General features: G+C 42.3%; 1 protein-coding gene across 3 annotated transcripts in view; it reads left to right on the plus strand.

Annotated features, from left to right (window-relative positions):
- The window catches only part of EML1 (echinoderm microtubule associated protein like 1), a 192,299-nt gene that overhangs the window by 98,643 nt on the left and 73,534 nt on the right, over positions 1-20,122 (plus strand). For all 3 annotated transcript variants that reach the window (XM_019552500.1, XM_019552499.1, XM_019552501.1), the window contains exons 2-3: positions 1,884-2,066; positions 12,612-12,744. In XM_019552500.1, the coding sequence (XP_019408045.1) occupies positions 1,884-2,066; positions 12,612-12,744 (316 nt within the window). The remainder of the gene's footprint in view (positions 1-1,883; positions 2,067-12,611; positions 12,745-20,122) is intronic.

Raw genomic sequence — 20,122 nt, forward strand, 5'->3', positions numbered from 1 at the left:
TTTTTCTTTTTCTTTTTTTTTCCCCTTTCCCTGGAGCCTGCCTGCCTGAGCTGTGCAGGGGCCTGGTGCTTCCCTCCGTGCCTGTAGGCTGGTACCGCTTGGAGGCACCGCAGCTGCCATGGAGGGAAGCACCAGCTCTCCCCCACTGCAGCTCAGGGCCCTCTCCCCCCACCGACAACTTGCCCTCACTTCCCGCTGCCAGAGAGGCAGGTAAGGATCGGGCCTGACTCTTGTGTACATACCACAGGGGTCTACTCCACCCTAAACTGAAGTTGTGTTTTTAAAAACTAACCACTTCAATTTAGGGAGAATTAAACCAAAGTAAACCCCTGTGGCATGTACAAATGGCCTCTGAATCCAAGCCCGGGCAGCTGTCAAAGGCATAACACTTTTGTTTTAATTTGGGTGGGCCTTCATTAGGTAGGGTCAAGTTTAGGAGCATTGTCTTAAAAGTTTGTTCCTTTACATATTGTTATCTGACTTTATCATTTATCTCATTTTTATTGTAAGACTACCTAACTCTCTTTTTTCGGGGGGTAGGATAGAAATCTAATAAATGAATCTACATAGACATTAATTATCCTAATGTACAGACAATGTAACTTTCATTTCCTACTTTTTTACATCTGAAAAGAGAGTTGCTGATTTGGAGTACAGGGAAAATTAAATGCACAGACAACAGGAAAAGGAAAATGTGACTCTAGGAGTGTCAGATGAAACAATATATGAAGTGGTTGGGTATTTAGAATAATTGAAAACAGGATATGCTAACATCTCCTGTCATAAATACCCATTCTGGCAAAAAAAAAAGATAACCTACTTAAATGAAATCATTTAAAGCAGAAACTTTGTTACATCAAGTTCTTTGCAAAAGCTCCCAAATTAATGTTTTTTCTGAATGACTTGACTGAGGGTAAATGACAGTACCAGTATGTAACATATTTTGTAGATAAATCTTTTTTCATATAGTCATCACTGAATGATATCACTTAAAGTGACCCAGTAAGACTAGGAGTAGCTAACCTTTTACTGGAATTATTTGAAAATATATTTTTCTTGCAATTCTTTTGAGAAAGTCATCAACTTTTCGCTTTACGTTTTAGTACAACTTTGTGCCATCTTTTATCCATTATTACTGTTTTATTTTTTTTGTTACTTAAATGAAAAAGTCAAGAATTTATTAGAGGAAGTGTGACGTTCCTATTCAATAGGAAATGGAGTGGAATAGAAAAATAGGAATACAGTCCAAATAACTCTGTTTACTGGTCTGAGGTGAAAAGAGCACAGATTTCCTGCCAGTGAAGTACAGTCCCTAAGCCTCAATCAGTCCTGCTTACTTCCAAAGAAATATGTACAACCATAAACTGACAGACTTAAAACTTGGTTCTTTCAGTGTGTGCATGCATAGGCAGTAGGACTTTTCTCATACAGTATAGGTTACTCATAAGCATAATTGCTTGCAGGAACCCAACATATGTGTGAGTAATATGGGAGATTTCAGTAAAGTAGAAAATGGCCTTTTTTAGATACGTGTGTAGATACCAAACAATACCAATAGATAGCTAGTATTTTAGGCACTGATAATACTGAAGTGTTTTTATAAAGCGGGACACAATGAGATGTGTGGATAAGTTATGATGCAAATGGAGAATGCTTGGGTAGTTGGCGGTGGGTGTTTGATCAACAAAAAAATGAGTCTTGGAAGTAACATTCTGATTTTAAGAGGCTGACTCTTACTCCTTTTTTTTCTCTCCTTCATTCTCTGCATTTCAAAACTTTCTTTACTAGAATTCAACAGAACAGGCCTCATTTCTAGATAATGTAGATATTTTGTATTTTTGATGTGTTTTGAGATTTCATCTTTTTCTTACTGTTTTGTTTAGATGACAGTGCCTCTGCTGCAAGCAGTATGGAGGTAACAGACCGCATTGCTTCTCTGGAGCAGCGTGTCCAAATGCAGGAAGATGATATCCAGCTGCTCAAGTCTGCTCTGGCTGATGTGGTTCGACGTTTGAATATTACAGAGGAGCAACAGGCCATGCAAAACAAGAAAGGACCTACCAAAGGTATGCATTTGAAATCTATGTAAAATTCTATGTAATGATTAAGAAGTGATCATTTATAGATATTTATTATCTCAAGATAAACAAGCAAAATTCAAAAATAAAAATGTAAACACAATTTATAACCAAAATGGAACATTCAAATAACCAAAAAATGCTTGGCGTAGCAATTCTAAATTACCTGACCTGTCAAAACATCTGCACATCCTTTTAAATCCATGCTATAAATTTTCCCATGGCTACTATACATTGTCTTTTGAAAAAAAAAAATTACATTGTAAGATCCTCAAGGATTGGATCATTTCTACCTGGTCAAAATTCTACTTTTTGAGTATTGTGGCAATACAAATAACAAGGACAAAGTTAATCAGCTGATAAAGTTGGCTTAGGCATCATGGAGTACTTTGTAATTTAATTCCTGTTGTTCAGATAATGTGAGAAGCTGGATTTGTTTGGTAATATCTTTTATTGAACCAGTGTTATTGTTGAGAGAAATGTTAGATGAGCTTTGAGGCACAATTATTTTCTTCCTCAGGTGTGTTCCTTAAATAACTTGAAAAATGACATTGTATTCCCAAAAGCTTGTATTACATCTTTACTAGGTATATTGTTTGTCTAGTAAAAGATATTGTCAACCCTGTCCTGTTTCTTGCATGTTCCCAGGACAATCACAGTTACAGTACTACTACAGGTGCTGAGGGTAATGTCAGTTTATTCAAAGATAAATCAAAGAAATTAAGTTGAATGCCCAATACCTCACTGATAACAAAGTTTGAATGGGACCAGAGTGATTGAATGAGGTCTTGCCAGATTTTCTTGCTGTGAAAGCATGGCAAATTTTCGCCTTTTTCAGAATCTTGAAAAATGAGTGTATTGTCTTGGTAGAAATAATTGTGCAAAATATGGTTAGAGTCACAAGCTCTCTAATTTCTAAATGTTGTGATATAGTATATAGCAATTAAAAATTTTAATTTTTAATCCCATTAAAGGAAATTACACATTTTACAGCCTTTTAACTAAGAGCCAGCTTTACATTTGTTTTTGTAGGAGCTTCTGCTAAGGTGTTAAAATGCCTGCAATGTTGGTACCTTGTTAGTAGGATTGTTGACATCCTGTGTGACCATGAAAGTCATTCTCCCTCTCTGAGACCCAAAGAGGAATTGTGCTCATTGTAGGTTCTACCAGATTGCTTGTGATCTGTAATTTCTCTAACACCGTCATCATTGATATTTACATTGGCACAATGGTCACAAAATTAATTAATTGATTTTGATACCTCGGATCCCCATGCAGTCATTGGTGACAGTTAGTTAGCTCCACGGCGATCCACAGAGAGAGGAGGCTCCTAAAAGCAGCCAGTAAGAACATGAGGCACAGCAGTGTCTGAAGTCCTACTTTTCTTCAGAGCATAGGCACATGACAGAAATGAGTGTTAGCTACTTTCTTCAACTAGGGATCCAGGAGCGTAGAGTGGAGATGTCTACCTGACCAATGCATAGATTCAATATGAGCAGGATTGTTTAATGCAATGCTCTGCACCCAGGATCACTTTCTCTCTCAAACATAGGTGGTATCTGTTGGTTATAACACTCATCCATGAAGTGAGAAACCTGGGTTTTAGGCCCTCCTCAGCGTCCTTTCCTAGGAGAGAGCCCTGACTACTAGAATATAAAATAGCTTCCACCCTTGCTGTTGAAGGCAGCCAAGAGTATAATATTCATGGGGCAGTAGGACAGCTAGCAATAGAGAACATGCACACGCTTATACAATTTGTATTAGACAGTCATTAGTTAAAAATAAAACACAAATAACCCACGTAGAGGGGACCAGAGCCCAGGAGAGTGTCGTCACCTGAAAATGTGTCCCCAGGAATTTTGTGCTCTTGGCTACCCAGCAGTCTAGCTCCAGCAGGAGGGGTAGAACACCCAGAGTATATTTTATAACCTCGCTTGGGAAATTCAGAATATGGGTTTGAGTTTCTCTGGCTAAGTGGGGCCTAGAAGCCAGGTGTCCCACTTCCTGAGAGAGCTGTGCAACAGGTGGGTACCAAGGTGTTTGAGAGCGAAATTTGCCTTAAGAACAGTGCATTGTACTGAACTCTATGCTACTATCAGTGTCAATCTGGAATTGTGTTGTATGAATGCCGAACAGACTGAGGACTTAGATTTTGGGGGCCTCTCAGGATTGAACAAGATCCCAACAAAGGTTAAGTGGGAGTTAGGTACTTAGGGCACCTATACACATGCCCGACACCTGCTTTGACTTGTTCTAATTGGCATGCTTCAGCAGCCTCAGTGTCATGTGAATTCAGTGTCTCTGCACTTCAAAATGGCAGTGGGGCACTTTAACTAAAGCTCATCAAATGAGTTTTAGTTAAAGTACCCCTGCCACCATTTTGAAGCATGGGACATTAAATATGTGAGACACTGCGGCAGGGCCGTTCCTGCGGGGGGCTGCAAACCTGGGCGACCTCCCCAGGCCCCACGCTTTGGGGGGCCCTGTGGAGCTGGGTGGAGTGGCTGCATTCAGCTGCTTGATACCCCCTCACCCCCCGCTGCTGCCAATAGCTGTGGCAGGATTTTTGGATCTGGGGTGTGCGGGATCGGGGCAGGAGCAGGGCCTCACAGATCAATTTGCCCCAGGTGCTGCATCCTGCTTGGGTTGGCTCTACACTGCTGGCGCTTTAATTAGAGCAGTTTCCAAGAGCCACTTTAAATAAAGTGCCTCCCCTTCTGCCCCCCACAACCTTGGATCCTTGGAGCATGTGTAAAGATGCTCTTAGTTTCCAGAGGTCAGTTGCTTGTGAGCATGAGCACAAAGCTAAGTATGGGCCATTTTTTTGGATCATGAAGTATTTGCCTGATGATTCCGGGCACCAAAGCTGTTTTGTGGGTCTGTCTGGCACCAAAGCTGATGGGGTCTGTCTGGATTGCTTTGTTGTGAATTAGGCACCTATATTCCACCAAATTACCTATTTATTGCCTACCAGAACTGTTTCTATCTGGCATGAAGTCATAAAGTTGAAGATGAGAACCTGCACTTTTCACCCAGATCAGTCGTAGAAATTCTATGTGACCTTGTGCGAGTCATTTATTTTCAGACACTGATTCAGCAAAACTGCTAAACAAGAGCTTAAATATATGCTGATTTGGGGACTTAGTTCCTCTTTTAATTTGTGCATTTGTAGGGGAAGGTTGGGGTGATTATGGAGCTAAATTAATGGGTTGTAAATCACATTAGTTGTTGGATGACAGATTCCATAGGAATCCACAATACTTGGTGTTTCATTTTCTGTTCTTGGCCTCATTTCTTTCACAGCAAAGACTGACTGAATAAATGTTTCTGTTGGGTAGCTTTCTCATAACAAAATACTGCTGTATTCTTGAAATTGTTTGAGGGAGTAAGTTGCTTTATATAACATTTAGATTAGATATTCTTTAAAGTGTTGAGGAAAAGCCCAGTAAGTACTATGAAATCAAACAATCAGATAAGATCTTATTCTTGGGTTGTGTGTCAGTTTAGGAAATATATGGTGCTGTTTCTACTTCCATTGAAGTTTAATGTGAGCAGAGTTGGACCCTCATTTAGTAGATGTCACTGCTTTAATCATGGACCTCTAATATAGAAGTCTCAAAACTAGGAGGGATCATGACTTCAAATGAATTATGGCACTTACCAGGGGGTCAGAAGCCCACAGTCACAGCAGTTGGGTTCAGACCAGAAGTGAAGTTGCGGGCCCAGAAGTTGGGTCACAATGGGCATGTCTACATGTGCATTTAGGTGCGCCTAAATTTACTGTACATTTAGCTTAACATGCATTAAGGTGATTTAGGCTTGCATCTACATGTGCACATGTTAAAGTTCATTAACACCATATGCACAGATTGATGTTGGACTTAAGTTAGTCCCACATCAGTCCATACACAGCGTTAATATGCCTTAATGTGTCTACACATGTGTTAATGCGTTTTAACTATTTGCACCTAAATTGAATACCATCTTTTGCTTTTGCAGGTATCAAATTCAGATACAAATAGCCTAAAATCACCATTTTTAAGGTGCATTAAGGGCATACACATGTAGACACCTGCCCTTAATGCACCTTAAATAGGGCTAAAGCACCTTAAATCGGCACACATCGACATGTCCAATGTGAAAAAATTGGAAACTGCTGCTCTAAGAGGTTGTACCACTTCCTGCAAATTAATGGCTTTAAGTTATTTGGCCATCAGTGTACTGTAATAAGCTTTGATAGTATTAGCAGTTTGTTTTAAAGTGGTTTCCCACTAATTTCCAGAAATGGGTGTTCCCAAGAACACTAATATAAATCATTTCCTATTTTTACAGTGCTATTTCACTTCAGACACTAACCATGGGTCTCCCTTGTTTAGTTGAAGTATCTCTGAGGAGAGAAAAAGTAGACCAGAAAGCATATTAATAATTTGTTGTTTTGAGCAGGTCTGCCAAAATTCAAAATTTGGGATGCTGATGCACTTTCCTCATGAATAATAGATAAACCTAATTTTGAAAAAAGAACCTGCTCAGTCCAGATGCCAGCATAAAAATATTCAGTAATTTTTTACCATTAGACTGTAATTTAGTTTATTCATAGGAGCAGTTTAAGTTCAGCATTATAATTGAAAGCTGTGGTGACTAACAAAGACCATCATGGGAATGAATTTGACTAGAGACACCACACATGGAACCACACACTCTTAACATCTTTCCATTAATGCTGAGTGAGACTTGGACTATTTCCCCTTTACTGACATTTTACCCTGCAGATGCTGAATTGTAAGCCAAAAAGTTTAACTTGGATCTCAAACACTGTGGTGCAAAAACCCTGAAATATGCCAGTCAGTATTTCAAGTTCAGGATACCTTGTTACATTTAAGTGCTTAACAATTTATATGAAAGGTGCTGTGTTGGAGCCCACCTGCGGTAGAGCAACATCCCAGTTCAGTATGAGACAGCAATACTCTGTTTGCTACCTGAATTTCCTCATGGCCCACTAGCTAATTTATATTTATTTAAAGCCTAACAATTCCCAGTTTTAAAGCTAAGATGAATTAAGTACATATAGGGGAACCTGACTTACTTGCCTTGCCCATTTATGGAGCTCATTTACTAATGGCTCTTTATTTTTCTTTTGCCCACTATATGCCATTCAGAATGGCTTCCTACTTTTTCTACTTTTGTTTGTTGTTCTTTCTTCTTGCTATTGGTTCATTTGTTACCTTAATAGCACTATTAATTCATAGATCAGAATGTGATTAAAAAAGCTGCTGCTGAGCCTGATAAACATGTCAGTGCTGTTACCACAGGTAAGACCCTAGAGCAACCAAACTTGCTAAATAAATATAACAACTGACAGAACAGTGATGAACGATGAAGTTACTGACATTCACTGCTTCTAATACCAGTACTAACGTGTTTGAAGTTCTTTTACTGTTTTAATTTTATCAATATAGGTTTCCATTGCTTTATACTGTCCATGTGTTCCTGGAAAACAGCACATAACTCAAATTCGCATTAAGGGAACCTACTTTACAATAGAACATATCCCTACTTGTTACAAGACCTCGACTGTACTGACCCCCAGGCCCATTTCTGCCACTTTTACAAGACAATTTTGGTACCCGCCAACAGCAGACAGTACACACAAGCACAGGGCAGTTTCATAATGGGGATGACAACTACAGAAACATGTGTTGCAGACAGCGAATGAGGAGCACAGACCCACACAGGAGACTGTATTTTGGTGTGCATCACTTCCAAAATACACTGCACAAAGCAGCTGACTGTAGGCTTCTGCCACACTAATCGCATAAGAGTGAATTTACCCTGCATATAACAAATTTTTGGTATAAAAAGGGTCATCGCGTAAGTGAATTCGCACATACAGAACCTGCATAAAGTGAGAGTTATTCTGAGAAACACAACAGGTTTCTATCATAAATAAAAACTGAACAGCCACAAAGTAAATGACAGATTAATTTAAAAAGTGTTAATAATGCATCACAGAATTCTATCAGTAGGTTGTTGCTTTGCTACAGATCATTGCCATTCTAACTTCATAGAGACAGAAGTGGGGCTGAATGGCAAATTAGGGACTAAGTAGTACAGAGAGGCATAAGCTTTTTTATGCAACAATCTACTTTGTTGGAAGCCATGAATGGAGTGGTGAAGTAGGCTGTCACCTACAAAAGTGCATGTCTCATTGAACCTCTATCTGACTTCAGACTAACAGTTAACTACCTCTCTATTTCTAGAGACAATTGGATTCATTCTAACTTGGATTCTCCTGCTTCAGAAGCATACATCCCTAGTGCTTGGTTTGAAACTAAACTTTTATGCTATATCAGTGCATAATTCTGATTACATCCAGAGAAGATTAATGCTAATTAGTCAACTCATTCCAGCATTTTAATGGGTTTATATTTGTATGTATGTATCTAGTATGTGAAGTAAAAATATTTTTATTTAAATATTTTAGTTGCTTGTTTGAGCATTTAGCTTTTAAAATAACTTGTTCATATTCTTAGAGCCTCTCAGGACCCTGTGAAAGAAGTAAGTTTTATATTTAGAATTGCATTCCCCAACATTAAATTGAAGTTATCTGGGAGGTGGTATACAGGGTACAGATAACAAGTATACTGTTACATATTAACACTACTGTCGATAAGTTTCAAACACAATAGGACATCTGCTGGAAACTACAAAAGGAATTTAGGCTGGTAAAAACTGAATTTTGTGAGAATTAATATGGCCAAACGAAAGTTAGGTAACCATATATTTTCAGGCCAGTGATTTTTACATGATGACTACAAAGCAGTACTTCCTTGCTGAGCTAGATAAATGGATTTTGTTCTGAAGAGATTTATATCTGTTAATGTGCATATTATAGTAAAAATAAAACCCAATTATTCTTAATGTCTGAGAAACTTGCTTGCCTTGCATTCTTAAATTTGTGTAACTACTGTTTTTGTAAAGTGCAGTCAGTGCCAGCTTTTATGCTTGAAATAGGTTTCTATATGTGGTATTGACTGAAATGAGCACACAAATATATGAATTAGAGGTGCACTGATATATAGGTCTATAGCGTATTAGGACTGATAAAAGGAAAATTGACATTATCCGTAATCAGCTTTTTTTGCCCGATGTGACCAATTAATGTCACTGATCAATGGTGGGGCAGATCGAGGTCCCCATGGGGAGGGAGGGAGTGGGACTGGGGCTGGGACAGGGGCAGGTACTCCCCTGCCGTGGTGGAGCAGGGCAGGGTGCAGGATAGAGCCTCAGGCGGCTCATCTGGGGGTGGGGGGTGGCTTCTGCCACTGCATGCACCCCTGGGTGAGGCATGGGCAGCATGTGCCTCCCAGATCTGTGTGCAGGTTGAGGGCAGGCTGCCTGCTGCGGCCTCGGGGCCAGGGACTGTACCAGCCTCTTCCCAGCGATGGGGGGAGGGGTGGGCGGCGGCAGTGCTGGGAGTGGGGGAGCCACATCAGGGCTATGGCAAATTTTGGGTGGATGTAGCCCACCCTGTAGCCCCACCCCCTCCCAGCACTGCCGCTGCCCACCCCACTACTGCCCACCCCCAGTGTAGCCTGCCCCAGCCCATAGCCCACAGCAGGCAGCCTGCCCTTACCCTTGCCCTAAGCACAGGTCTGGCGGGTACATGCCCCTCCGCCTCACCCAGGGGTGCATGCAGTAGCGGGAGCTGCCCTCCCACACCCCCTGGACGATCAGTCTGCAGCTCTGTCCTGCACCCTCCCGTGCCCTGACTGGGCAGGGCCTGCCCCAGCCCCAATCCCTCCCTCTCTGTGGGGGCCTTGATGTGCACCCCTATGCCCTTTCTCCCCACAGACTTAGTGGCTAAATACTACTCTCCAAACTGCCAGGTTGCATATCAGGAATAGGACTGGTATCAGTCAATATTGCTGGTTAATAATCAGCTATCAGTATCGGCCAAAAAAATCTTTATTGGTACACCCCTAATATTAATGCTTGTTTTGTTCTTGTTTAAAAATTTTAAGTCTACAAGACAGTAACGACTGAGAAACTCCCAACCTTCAGGCTTAATGTTTTAGCAGCTAGAACAGAATGTTAGGATGCTATAATCCAGACCCAGGTGCAGGTTCACCCTGGTTTTTTTTAAGGCTGATTTGTTTAATTTGTATTAAGCTGTTACGTATGCTTCGTTATTTCATTGTACCTATTGAGCATCCTCGGAATCTTTTAGATGTGTTTGTGCTCACAAAAGAACATGAGAAAAGAATTAAGATCTAAATTCTCAAAGGTATTTAGATGGTAGCTGGTATTGATTTACCTCATATTGATTAAATGTTTTTGAGGATCTGGGCCTAACTTTTTCAGTAAAGACTGAAGATTCAAGTGAAATGTAAGACTGCAGGTTTCATTGGGGAAGTGGTTAGTTGCTTTTTGTCTGTGGGAAGAAATAACATAGCCCAATAAAGATAATGGCCCCACTGTAGTTGGTAACCTTCAACACAGAGGGCACGTTACACATGAAATTAATGTGACACAATAAACTCTGATGCATGTTGTGCTGGAGTTTATTGCTTCCAGGAGACAATTTCATGTGTGCCTGGGACCACAGGACATTAAGGTGAGTCAGAGCAGCCCTGGCTGGCAGGGAGCCCAGGAGGTCATCCTGCCAGCCTGGGTCTGCTCCAGCCTGGCTCAACATGCTGTGGAGGGGCTGGTTGGGGTACAGGGGGTTTGCCAACAGCCAGCCCCTGCACTGAAGCACCCTTGTGCCCCAGCCAGCCCCATCGGCATCTATTTGTGCATTCCAACACACTAAACAACGCTGCTATAGGATCGTACTTGTGTTTACAAGTACTAACCTATGGTGGAGTTAATTAGTTTGCTGTGGCCTAATAGGGCCACACATGTAGACGCTGAGACTTTACTGCAGAGGTAATTAGGCAGCTGTGCAGTAAATGTCTCATGTGGATGTGCCCAGGAAGATGTAGACCCTAGTCAAAGACTTAATAAGGAAAGACCACAGTCTTCAAATTTTGGCATGGAAACACTGCTGCAGCTACTGGACTGGGGGCAGCCCTGTGTCTTGAACCAGGATCCAGAGCTGCCCTAGTTCAGATGCTAACAATCAGCTCCAGGTCTGGGGCACATGCTTACATGTATGATGCCTTAAATTGAACAAGGTAGCCACAGAGATGTTAAGGTAAATCAGCTGATTGTTGGCATCAGGCCAAGAGCCCCACAACTTAAACCAGGGCCAAGGAAACAGTCTCACTGTGTTCAGTCCCCAGGATGTGGATCAGGACAGTTCCAGGGCACCATTTGGCTCTTACCGTCATGCAGCTGGGATCTGAGGAATTTTATACCCCCCCCAAAAACTGCTCATCCTGCCATGAACGTTTGGCAAAAGAGGTTGAAAAACTTGTGCAGAAAATTTCTATCTATGAACTAAGTATTTATAGAAACAAACAGAATCAGGTATAATAACTGTGGAGTTAAAAGATCCTGTTTTAAATATTTTCACTAACTGTATTACAACCTTACTTACCTCTCAAGTTTCTATTATTCACAACTGAACAATTGTTTGACTTTTTGCAACTAGTATGTAGTATATTTGAATGAAACTTCTTAAAAACTGTATCAAAATTAATTATGCATGTTGTGTGTATATAATAGAGTTTTAGGAGACTGCTTTTGGCTAGGATGATATAAATGGGATCATCTTGATTGATTATATTACAATTCTGTTATTTCAAGCACTTCCTCACTTTAAAACTGTATTTTCTTATTTTCTGAAATATCAGATGTGAAGCCTTATATTTCTTGAAAGTGTGCTTTTTAAAATAAAATCTATAGGCCTTGGGGAGTTTGGCTACCTAAGTACTAACTAATAGCATCTTTGTGGAAGAGTTTTAAAAGGCTTCCTGCTCTCCTTTCTGGCATTTTGTTGAACTCCATCAATGTGGGATATGGATTTATATTTTTGAAGAGTGGTCTAATTTAGGATAGTGGGCTGACAGGTGTAGTTATTTTTGCACTTTCACATGCAAGTAATCAAGTAGCATTGCAACCATGTGAGAGAGGTTGCAGAATTGAGCCCCTAAGCAGTACCAAGGTTACTTTACAGATGTCATTAGGAATATCTTTGATGATAAAAAAAGATTTGCCTCTTACATGAGAGATTTAGCTAATAGAATTCCAGAATTCTAGAACAGTAGGTTCATTGTAATGAGACATATTTGAATGCAGTATATTAGTCGAGCTGAACTTTTTGATAGTTTTGTTTATATTCAGTTTGAACTCAAACTCATACTTTCTTGCAAGATTACTTCCTTTTAATAATAAGCCTATGCTGCAGATTTAGTTAATTTATCCATTGTAAGTTTTAAGTCCCCAGTATAATGAAACAAAGGAAACACATTATAGAGGTATTTCTGAAGTATGTTACATTTTTGTTGTCTGCAGTTATAAAGATGTTATACTTATTCAGTGTATACAATTCAGTGTAGACTGTGACTTCATCATCTACTTGCCTTACAGCAAGACCCCTGGTACAAACACTGCCTTTAAGGACAACTGTTAATAATGGAACTGTGTTACCAAAGAAACCAAGTGGCTCTCTACCTTCCCCATCAGGAACCAGAAAGGAAACTGTATCGCCAGCAACAAAAAGGTTGGTTTAAACCAGAAACGTTATTAAACTAATTGAGAAAATAGCAAATCTCATGTGTTTATCTCTGATTAGAACTTACATGTGCAATTTTTTCTCTCTAGATAATGACAAAGTAATTGTTTAAATAATTAAAACTTGAATTAGTTACATTCTTGTAGAAGTGCTGTATTTACTCGAATCCAAGATGAGGTTCATTCTCCCCATTCAACATAGGGATGGGGGGAAGCCATGTCTTAGATTTAAGTAGCAGCCCACGGTAGACACCTGCTCTGGCCATGGCTCCAGGCCCAACCCAGGGGAGACCACGTGGTACAGAGTTAGGGGAGTGTGGGAGAGACCACTCAGGGATGCTGCTGTGGCTTTGGCTCCAGCCCAGGGCCAAAACTGTTGCCATTTGTGTTACCTCATCAGGGATGGAGCTGGAGCCAGAGCTGCTGCATAGAGTAAGTGGTGGCAGACAGTGGAGCAGGCACCAGGGGGGAGGGAAGGTGCAAGGGGCATAAGCACCTGGGGGAGGCAAGGGGCGAGGTTCAGGCTGCCTTTTCCCTTGCTGCTGCTTTCCCTCCCACTTACCCTCTGCTCTTGCCTTGTGGGGTGGAGGAAAATTAATTTAAGATATAATACATTTATAATGTTCCAGGTATAGAATCTAATTATTAGGGTGTTGTCTTAAACTTGGTTGTTTTCAATTCAGGTAAATGCAGTACTGAAATTTCATCTCTCTTCTCATGCTGAATTGATCAGGATTAATCTTATTGTAGTAATTTTTAAAGGAGTACATAATACTTTGTCTATATTTATGTGTTGTTCTCTTCCCTCTGCAATCTACCAAGAGGTTAAAAGGAGACTCTTTTTACTTTGTTGTTTTGTGACATCCTAAAATGTGGTTCCAGGATTCTATGTCATAGGCAGTGGAAGAAATGAAATATAGGGAAAGTTAGTAGTATGGTCACAAAGATTTACATGACTATTGCTTTATTTCTCTCATTCAGATGATTTTATGTAGAAGTAAAATATTCTTGGTTGTTTAGGGAAGTTAATGTATTTCACAATGATTAGCAAATACTTTATATTAGGATTGTCCAACTGGTAGCCTATGGGCTGCATCCAGCCCATGAGGGGTTAATGTGCAGCCTCAGGGTACTACCCAACTGCTGTTCCCCTCATTACTTCTGCTCCTGCAGCAGTCTAGGTCTTTGACATAGGTAAGCTCAGAGGGAGTGAGCCCTGTGAGCTTGTTGCCCATGTACTGGAAGGGTTGGGTGAGCCTTCTGGGCACAGCAGTGCCAGTAGTGGGGTTTATGTGGCAGAGGTGGGAGTGGATCACTTGTGCATCGCTGCAGCAAGAGGGATCATGCAGCACTGATGGGGGGGATGCTGGGGGGAATTTTTGGAGGGTGGGGGTTGTGTGTGAAGGAGTAGTGGAGGGGGACCCCTGCCACATGCCCCCTCCCCCTCCCCCATGGTGCACGGCCCCTGGAAGGGGTGCGGGTGGGCAATGGGTGGTGGGGTAGGGATTGAAGTGGCAGTTGGGTCTGTGTTCTTATGTGACGGCAGCAGGGGTGTGTGTGAGAGAAAGGGAGAGATTTCGGGGGAGGGAGAAGTGGCCACTAGAGCTGGGCTTGGAGGCCTCCTGCCCCATAGAGCAGACTGTGCAGGGGGAGGCCAGCCTGGAAGGGAAGAGGCATGCCCAGCCCAGAGCCAGCAATAGGGACCCAGGTGGGGGTAGACGAGGCAGCTGATCCCCTGGCTATTTGGGGCCAGGAGGACACACTTCAATAGTTCAAAACAGGCCACCACAATGAGCACTTCTTCCGGGTGATAACTGCCCAGATGGCAGGACAGGGGCACCTGAAGATATGACAGCAGTGCTGCATGAAGGCAAACTGTGCAGCCACAGCCCACTGGCAGCTGGCTCAGAGGTGCAGGTGGCTGTGCTGCAGTGCCTATACCACAGCCCAGACGGCCGTGTGGTCCCCATCTGGGTTTGGCAGGCACACAGTCATGGGGCCTTAGGTCTAAGGGGGCAGATGCTGTCTCAGGTGGCAGCAGGTCGCAGCTGGGCAGTAGCCCCCACTGCCAGGCTGCTGCAGTGGATAGAGGGTGCAAGGGCCACTCTAGGTCAGGGCTGCTGCGGCAGTCCAGCTGGCACAGGGACTAGTGTCCCCACATACCAAGTGGCTGGGCCTCAGAAGCTCCTGAGAGCAAGTAGCCCTGAGCTGCTCACCAGGGCAGCTTTTTGTACCACAGGGGCTAGCACAAGTGCTGGCCTCAGCCTCTAGCTCCCCCTGCCTGAAGATCTGAGAGGAGCTGGGCAGGGTCAGTTTGCCCCAAGTGGCCCAGTTTATCCTACACCGAAGTGCATGTTCGTGCGCGTGTGCTGAGGCACAAATCTCTGGCACAAATTTGTGCTGATACTATTTGAGCTGCTGCTAGTGCACGTGCCTGGGTATGTGGATGCACCCAGTGAGTCTTAATCTGCTATGCTCTTTAGTTGTCAAAGATCAGGTAAAATAAGATTTTATGTAGTCAGTTTTTCCTTGAATATTCCTTTGATTCCTGTGTTCCCATCCAGTTTTAAGTAGTAGTGATGCTCCCAGTTAACAATAAAGGCAAGTTGTAGAGATGAAATATTGATGTACCTACAACTGATGTATATTTGTAAAGGGAACTCTTTTTGTTAGGTGTGAGATGAAAACAGGTATTGTGCCATTAGCCACTCTCATTGTGAAAGGGGCTCAAGTTGTTATTACAAAGCAACTCATACTCTATACCACCAAAAGTGCAATCAGTAGCCATCAGACTGTTATTTCTACCTGACTCAAATGGGTTGAACATCTGTTACCGGGGGGCTCGCTGTAGCTGCAGGTTTATTGGGTTTGCAAGAACCAGTTTTGCTGATAGGGCAAGAAGGTAAATATGAAAGAATGTTAATGGTAGTTGAATGTTTGAAGGAAGATGAGAAAATTTGCATTAAAAAAACACTTGAGTGTTGCAGAAGTAAAGTATTAGTGATTTTGGATGTACTGGATTTTCAGGTTATTTTATTTTAGTTTTTTAAATCCCAGCATTAAAAAGGGGGGAAAAAAGATTTGCTCAGGGTAACTGTAAACAAAACAGAAGGCAGGAATATTTTTTCCTTCATCTATATACATAAATGATCTTGTGATCTGTCTCTAGAAGTGCAGGATAGAATTTAAAGATCAAGAAGGAGGTGGTCCTAACTTCATTTACAGTCACCTTGTGCATTCCTGATTCTGCATGAGTTACACATTCTGTCACACCATTCCTCACAATCTCTGGGCATCATCTCTTCCTGTAATCCTTGCAAAGCATCATATTGCATTTACTGAAATCCAAGGTGAGGTTTTTTCCACTATAAAAAGGCAGACTCTAGTGAACTTTGTGTGAACAGGAGTTTGCTTAGGGAGTTCACTGAAGGAGGAAGCTAGGGAGCAGCAAACTGTATACATGTGTGCATGCATGTACAAAGGGTCCTGGTGTGAGTATTTGGTATGCAGGTTCTTGTGTAACAAAGATGATCAAGGATTTGGAAGGAAAATCACATGAGGAGAGGCTGAAGGAGCTAGTTATGCTCAGCTTGTGGAAAACGATCTTAAGAGGGGACATGATATCAGTCTTCAAATACTTGAAGGGCTGTCATAAAGAAGAGGGAATGCCATAAAGAAGAGGGAAAGCACCTTTTCTCTCTTGCAGAGAGGAGGATGTACACTAATGACTTGAAGTTGCTGTGAAGTAAGTTTAGATTGGATATCTAGAAAAACTTCTTCACTGTGAGAATAGTGAGGCAGTGGAATAGATGGTCTAGGGAAATTGTGTACTCTGTCATTGGAGGTGTTCAAGAAGAGGTTGGATGGCCACAGCTCAGGGATGATCTAGGCATAGCTATTCCAGTGTTCTACTATGGGTATTTCCCATGTCTCTGGACTTTGCTGGTTGTTTCTTCCCCTCTCCCCTCCTCCTTCCCTCCCTTTTTTCCCCCTGTATGTGTCGGGATGTTTTTAAGCCTTCCTCAGGTGCATAGGGTGTTGGCTCCAGCCAAGAGGGACTTCAGGTGGGGTGTTCCTGGCAGGAGGGTATTGCCCCTCAGGGTCAAACCAATCACCATATTTAGGGTCAGAAAATAATTTTATCCAGTGGTCAGATTGGCACAGACTGCGGGGTTTTTTGCCTTCCTCTGTATGGAGGTGGGGTGGGGTGGCATTGCTCTCTATCCAGGACCTCTTGAACCTATATTGACAGCATTTCATGGAGCCAGAATGTTGGCTGCCCTGGTTCCCCCTGCTTTACTTGTGGCAGGTTGGGCTGTTAGGTCTGTGTTGTGTCAGGCTTGATAGTAATCTTATGGAGTTTAGAAGATGGTGTGTATTGGGATTGTTTAGATGGGGACAGTCCTGCCTCAGGCAGGAAGTTGGACTAAATGACCTTCAGCCATCCTTTTCAACCCTGCTTCTCAATGGTTCTATGATTCCCCCATTGAACATGGTGGGAAAGCCCCTCATCTTGGGTTCAAGTAAGTTTGGGAAGGAGGTACACTCTTGTAGAAGTGCTGTATTTACTTGAACCCGAGTCAGTGCTACAGCTGGTGCCCCCCACCTCCCCCTTGCAGCTCTGGCCAGGGCAGGGAGCATGTAGCACATGCTGCCTTGGGCTCTAGCCCAGCCAGTTAATGCTGGTAGCTGCACTGGCCCTGCCTCTCTGGGGTATGCTGAAGCTGCCTTTGCCACAAGAACTGCTGCTTGGCTGGGCTGGGACCAGGGGCAGCAAATGATGTGTTCCCTGCTCTTGGCTTGAGCAAGGCCCTAGCCAGTTTTGGAGCTGTGAGGGGAAGGTAAGTAGCATGGTGGAGGGCAGAGGCACCAAGGCGGGGGATATGTGCTGAGGGCAGGTGCCAGGCGTGCAGGCACAGGGCGAGCAGGCAAGAACAGAATCAAGTGAGGAGGTTAGGCACCAGGGGGGCACAGGTGCCAGGAGGTCCAGGCACTGTAGAGGTATGTGGGGTACACAGTCATCAGGATGTCAGGCACCAGGGTGGGAAAGTGGTGGGGGTGACAGGTGGCAAGCAGCAGGCATCAGGCCAGTTCACTTGCCATTGCCCATGCCCCACCACAGCTGCAGTGGTGGGGGACACAGAAATTTAAGATGACCCTCCGATAATTAGATTCTAGACATGGAAAATTCTTACAAATTTATACATTTTATCTATCTAGAATCTTATTATTGGGGGTCATCTTCAATTCAAATCAGTCTTTGATTCAGGTAAATAAGAGGTATTTAAAAGAACCAGTATTCTGTGTCGATTTACACTGGACAATGCATAGTTATCTACCTACATAGTGCTTTTCATACTGAAGAATTAAAAAATATTCTATTACTAGTAAATTTAGGAATTCCAGTAGCTTGATGGATATGTTAATAGAGCACATGAGCGTTACATAATAAAAGGACTTATATAACTTAAGAAGTAACTTCTCGCAATATTTCTATAAAAGAATTGTTTTAATACCTATTTTAAATATGCAGCGTTTTTTTTTTTTTAATTAAACAATTTCTCATGTCCTGGGAGTGGGGGAAGCACCTGGGAGTGATGGGAATAGTTCCCTCCTCCCTGCATGGTCCCCCAGGAGCAGGGGCAGAGAAGGGGAAGCCTCCCCCCCCACCCCTATTCCCAGTGTTTCTGTCCTAACTGAACACAGCCCTCACAGAGCCTGGATGGATCAGGAAGGAAACCCCTCTGGTGCTTCCCTCATCCCAGGGACAGCAGGGAAAGCAGCAGCATCAGGCAGGGGAAGTGGGGTGAGGAGAAGGAAAAGGGAAGGTGTATCACCCCTCTGAGCAAGAAGCAGAAGGGAGGGGAGATTTTCACCAGTTTTAGGGACTTCAGAATGTCCCCAAGAGCTTCCCATGGTACAGTCCAATTCAAAACAGGGATGCAGCTGGACCACTACACCCCCTCTGGATCTGCCCTGATCACTCGATTGTGAGGCTTACTTTATTAATTAGAATTTGATCTTGCATGCTGCTGAGCCCCGTTAACTACTGTTGACTTTACAGAGTGCTCAGCACTTCTCTGTAGCCAGCCCAGAAAGATGAGGAGAGATTTATCATCTTTATTCTGAGGATCTTATAAATGCAACATACTTAGTATTTTTTTACAGTATGAATAGGGAAGTCATTTGGGAATATTGAATAGGAGGATTTGGAGTGCTGTCCAAGTTATTCTGAATATTGTGTTAACATCCATGTCATAATTATTTGAAATTTGAATTCAGAATATGAGAGTAATTCGGTATGTAGAAACAGCAGGTATTTTTATCCCTGTGTTGTAATGTTGCTTGAAGTTCAGTGCTAAATACAAATTATGGCTCTGGAAGCAATCCAGTGCACAGTAGCAATGCTTTGTACCACTAAATAAAATCTAGATTTTTGTGATTGATATGGGATAGCTTTGTTTGTCATTAGTTCAAAGAAAAGAGGATAAAAATGTAGCGGGGAAGAATGCATACCATACCTTGCTCAGTAGGGATGCTGCTGCAGTGCATAGAATAGCATTTACTTTGGCTTTCAAAAGGAGACAATTACTCATTCTTTCTGTCTGAACAAATTGTAAGGTACAGCAATGGTGAAAAACTGAGTGTGGTAATCAAAAGGAGACATAGTACAAGAAGTCTGGTTTGTAGATAGAATTACATGCCTTTAATATGATAAATTCCTGTTCTTCAAAACAAGGAATGTATGGTCTTTAGGAAACTGGCCGGTCTCTTAGAATTAATATTCTACATTCTCCACTCAGGACAGCAGTGATTTTATAACTGGCATACATACAAAATGCATATGAAACCTCAAATACGTTTTCCAGATTTGAATATCCTGAATAAAAAGTGTTTTTAAATTGAACTCTGTTAAAATTACTGTTTAATTTTACTGCATCCCTAGCAATAAAAGATAATATTTCTTGCTTGTAGGCAGGCGTGTCTACACAAAATGGTTTACTGGACAATAGATTAGTCTACTGCACAGTAAAGAATCAGTGTCTGCACATGCACAGCATTTACTACACTGAATTAGGCTGATGTGCTGTTTCCTAGCACCAAGAAATACAAGGACTAGATTAAATGTATAGTAGTGTGTGTGTGTAGACAGCTGATCGGGAACAAATTTCTCCCAGTCAGCCCCGGACAGTGTGTGTGTATGGGGCAGGGGGGGTGTCTCACTTTCATAGTTTCATAGTTTGTAGGGTTGGAAGGGACCTGAGCAGATCATCTAGTCCGACCCCCTGCCGTGGCAGGAAAGAATACTGGGGTCAAATGACCCCAGCAAGATGTTCATCTAACCTCCTCTTAAACACCCCCAGGGT

The sequence above is a fragment of the Crocodylus porosus genome, unplaced genomic scaffold (assembly GCF_001723895.1).
Source record: "Crocodylus porosus isolate Cpor-Errol unplaced genomic scaffold, CroPor_comp1, whole genome shotgun sequence".
NCBI lineage: Eukaryota > Metazoa > Chordata > Crocodylia > Crocodylidae > Crocodylus > Crocodylus porosus.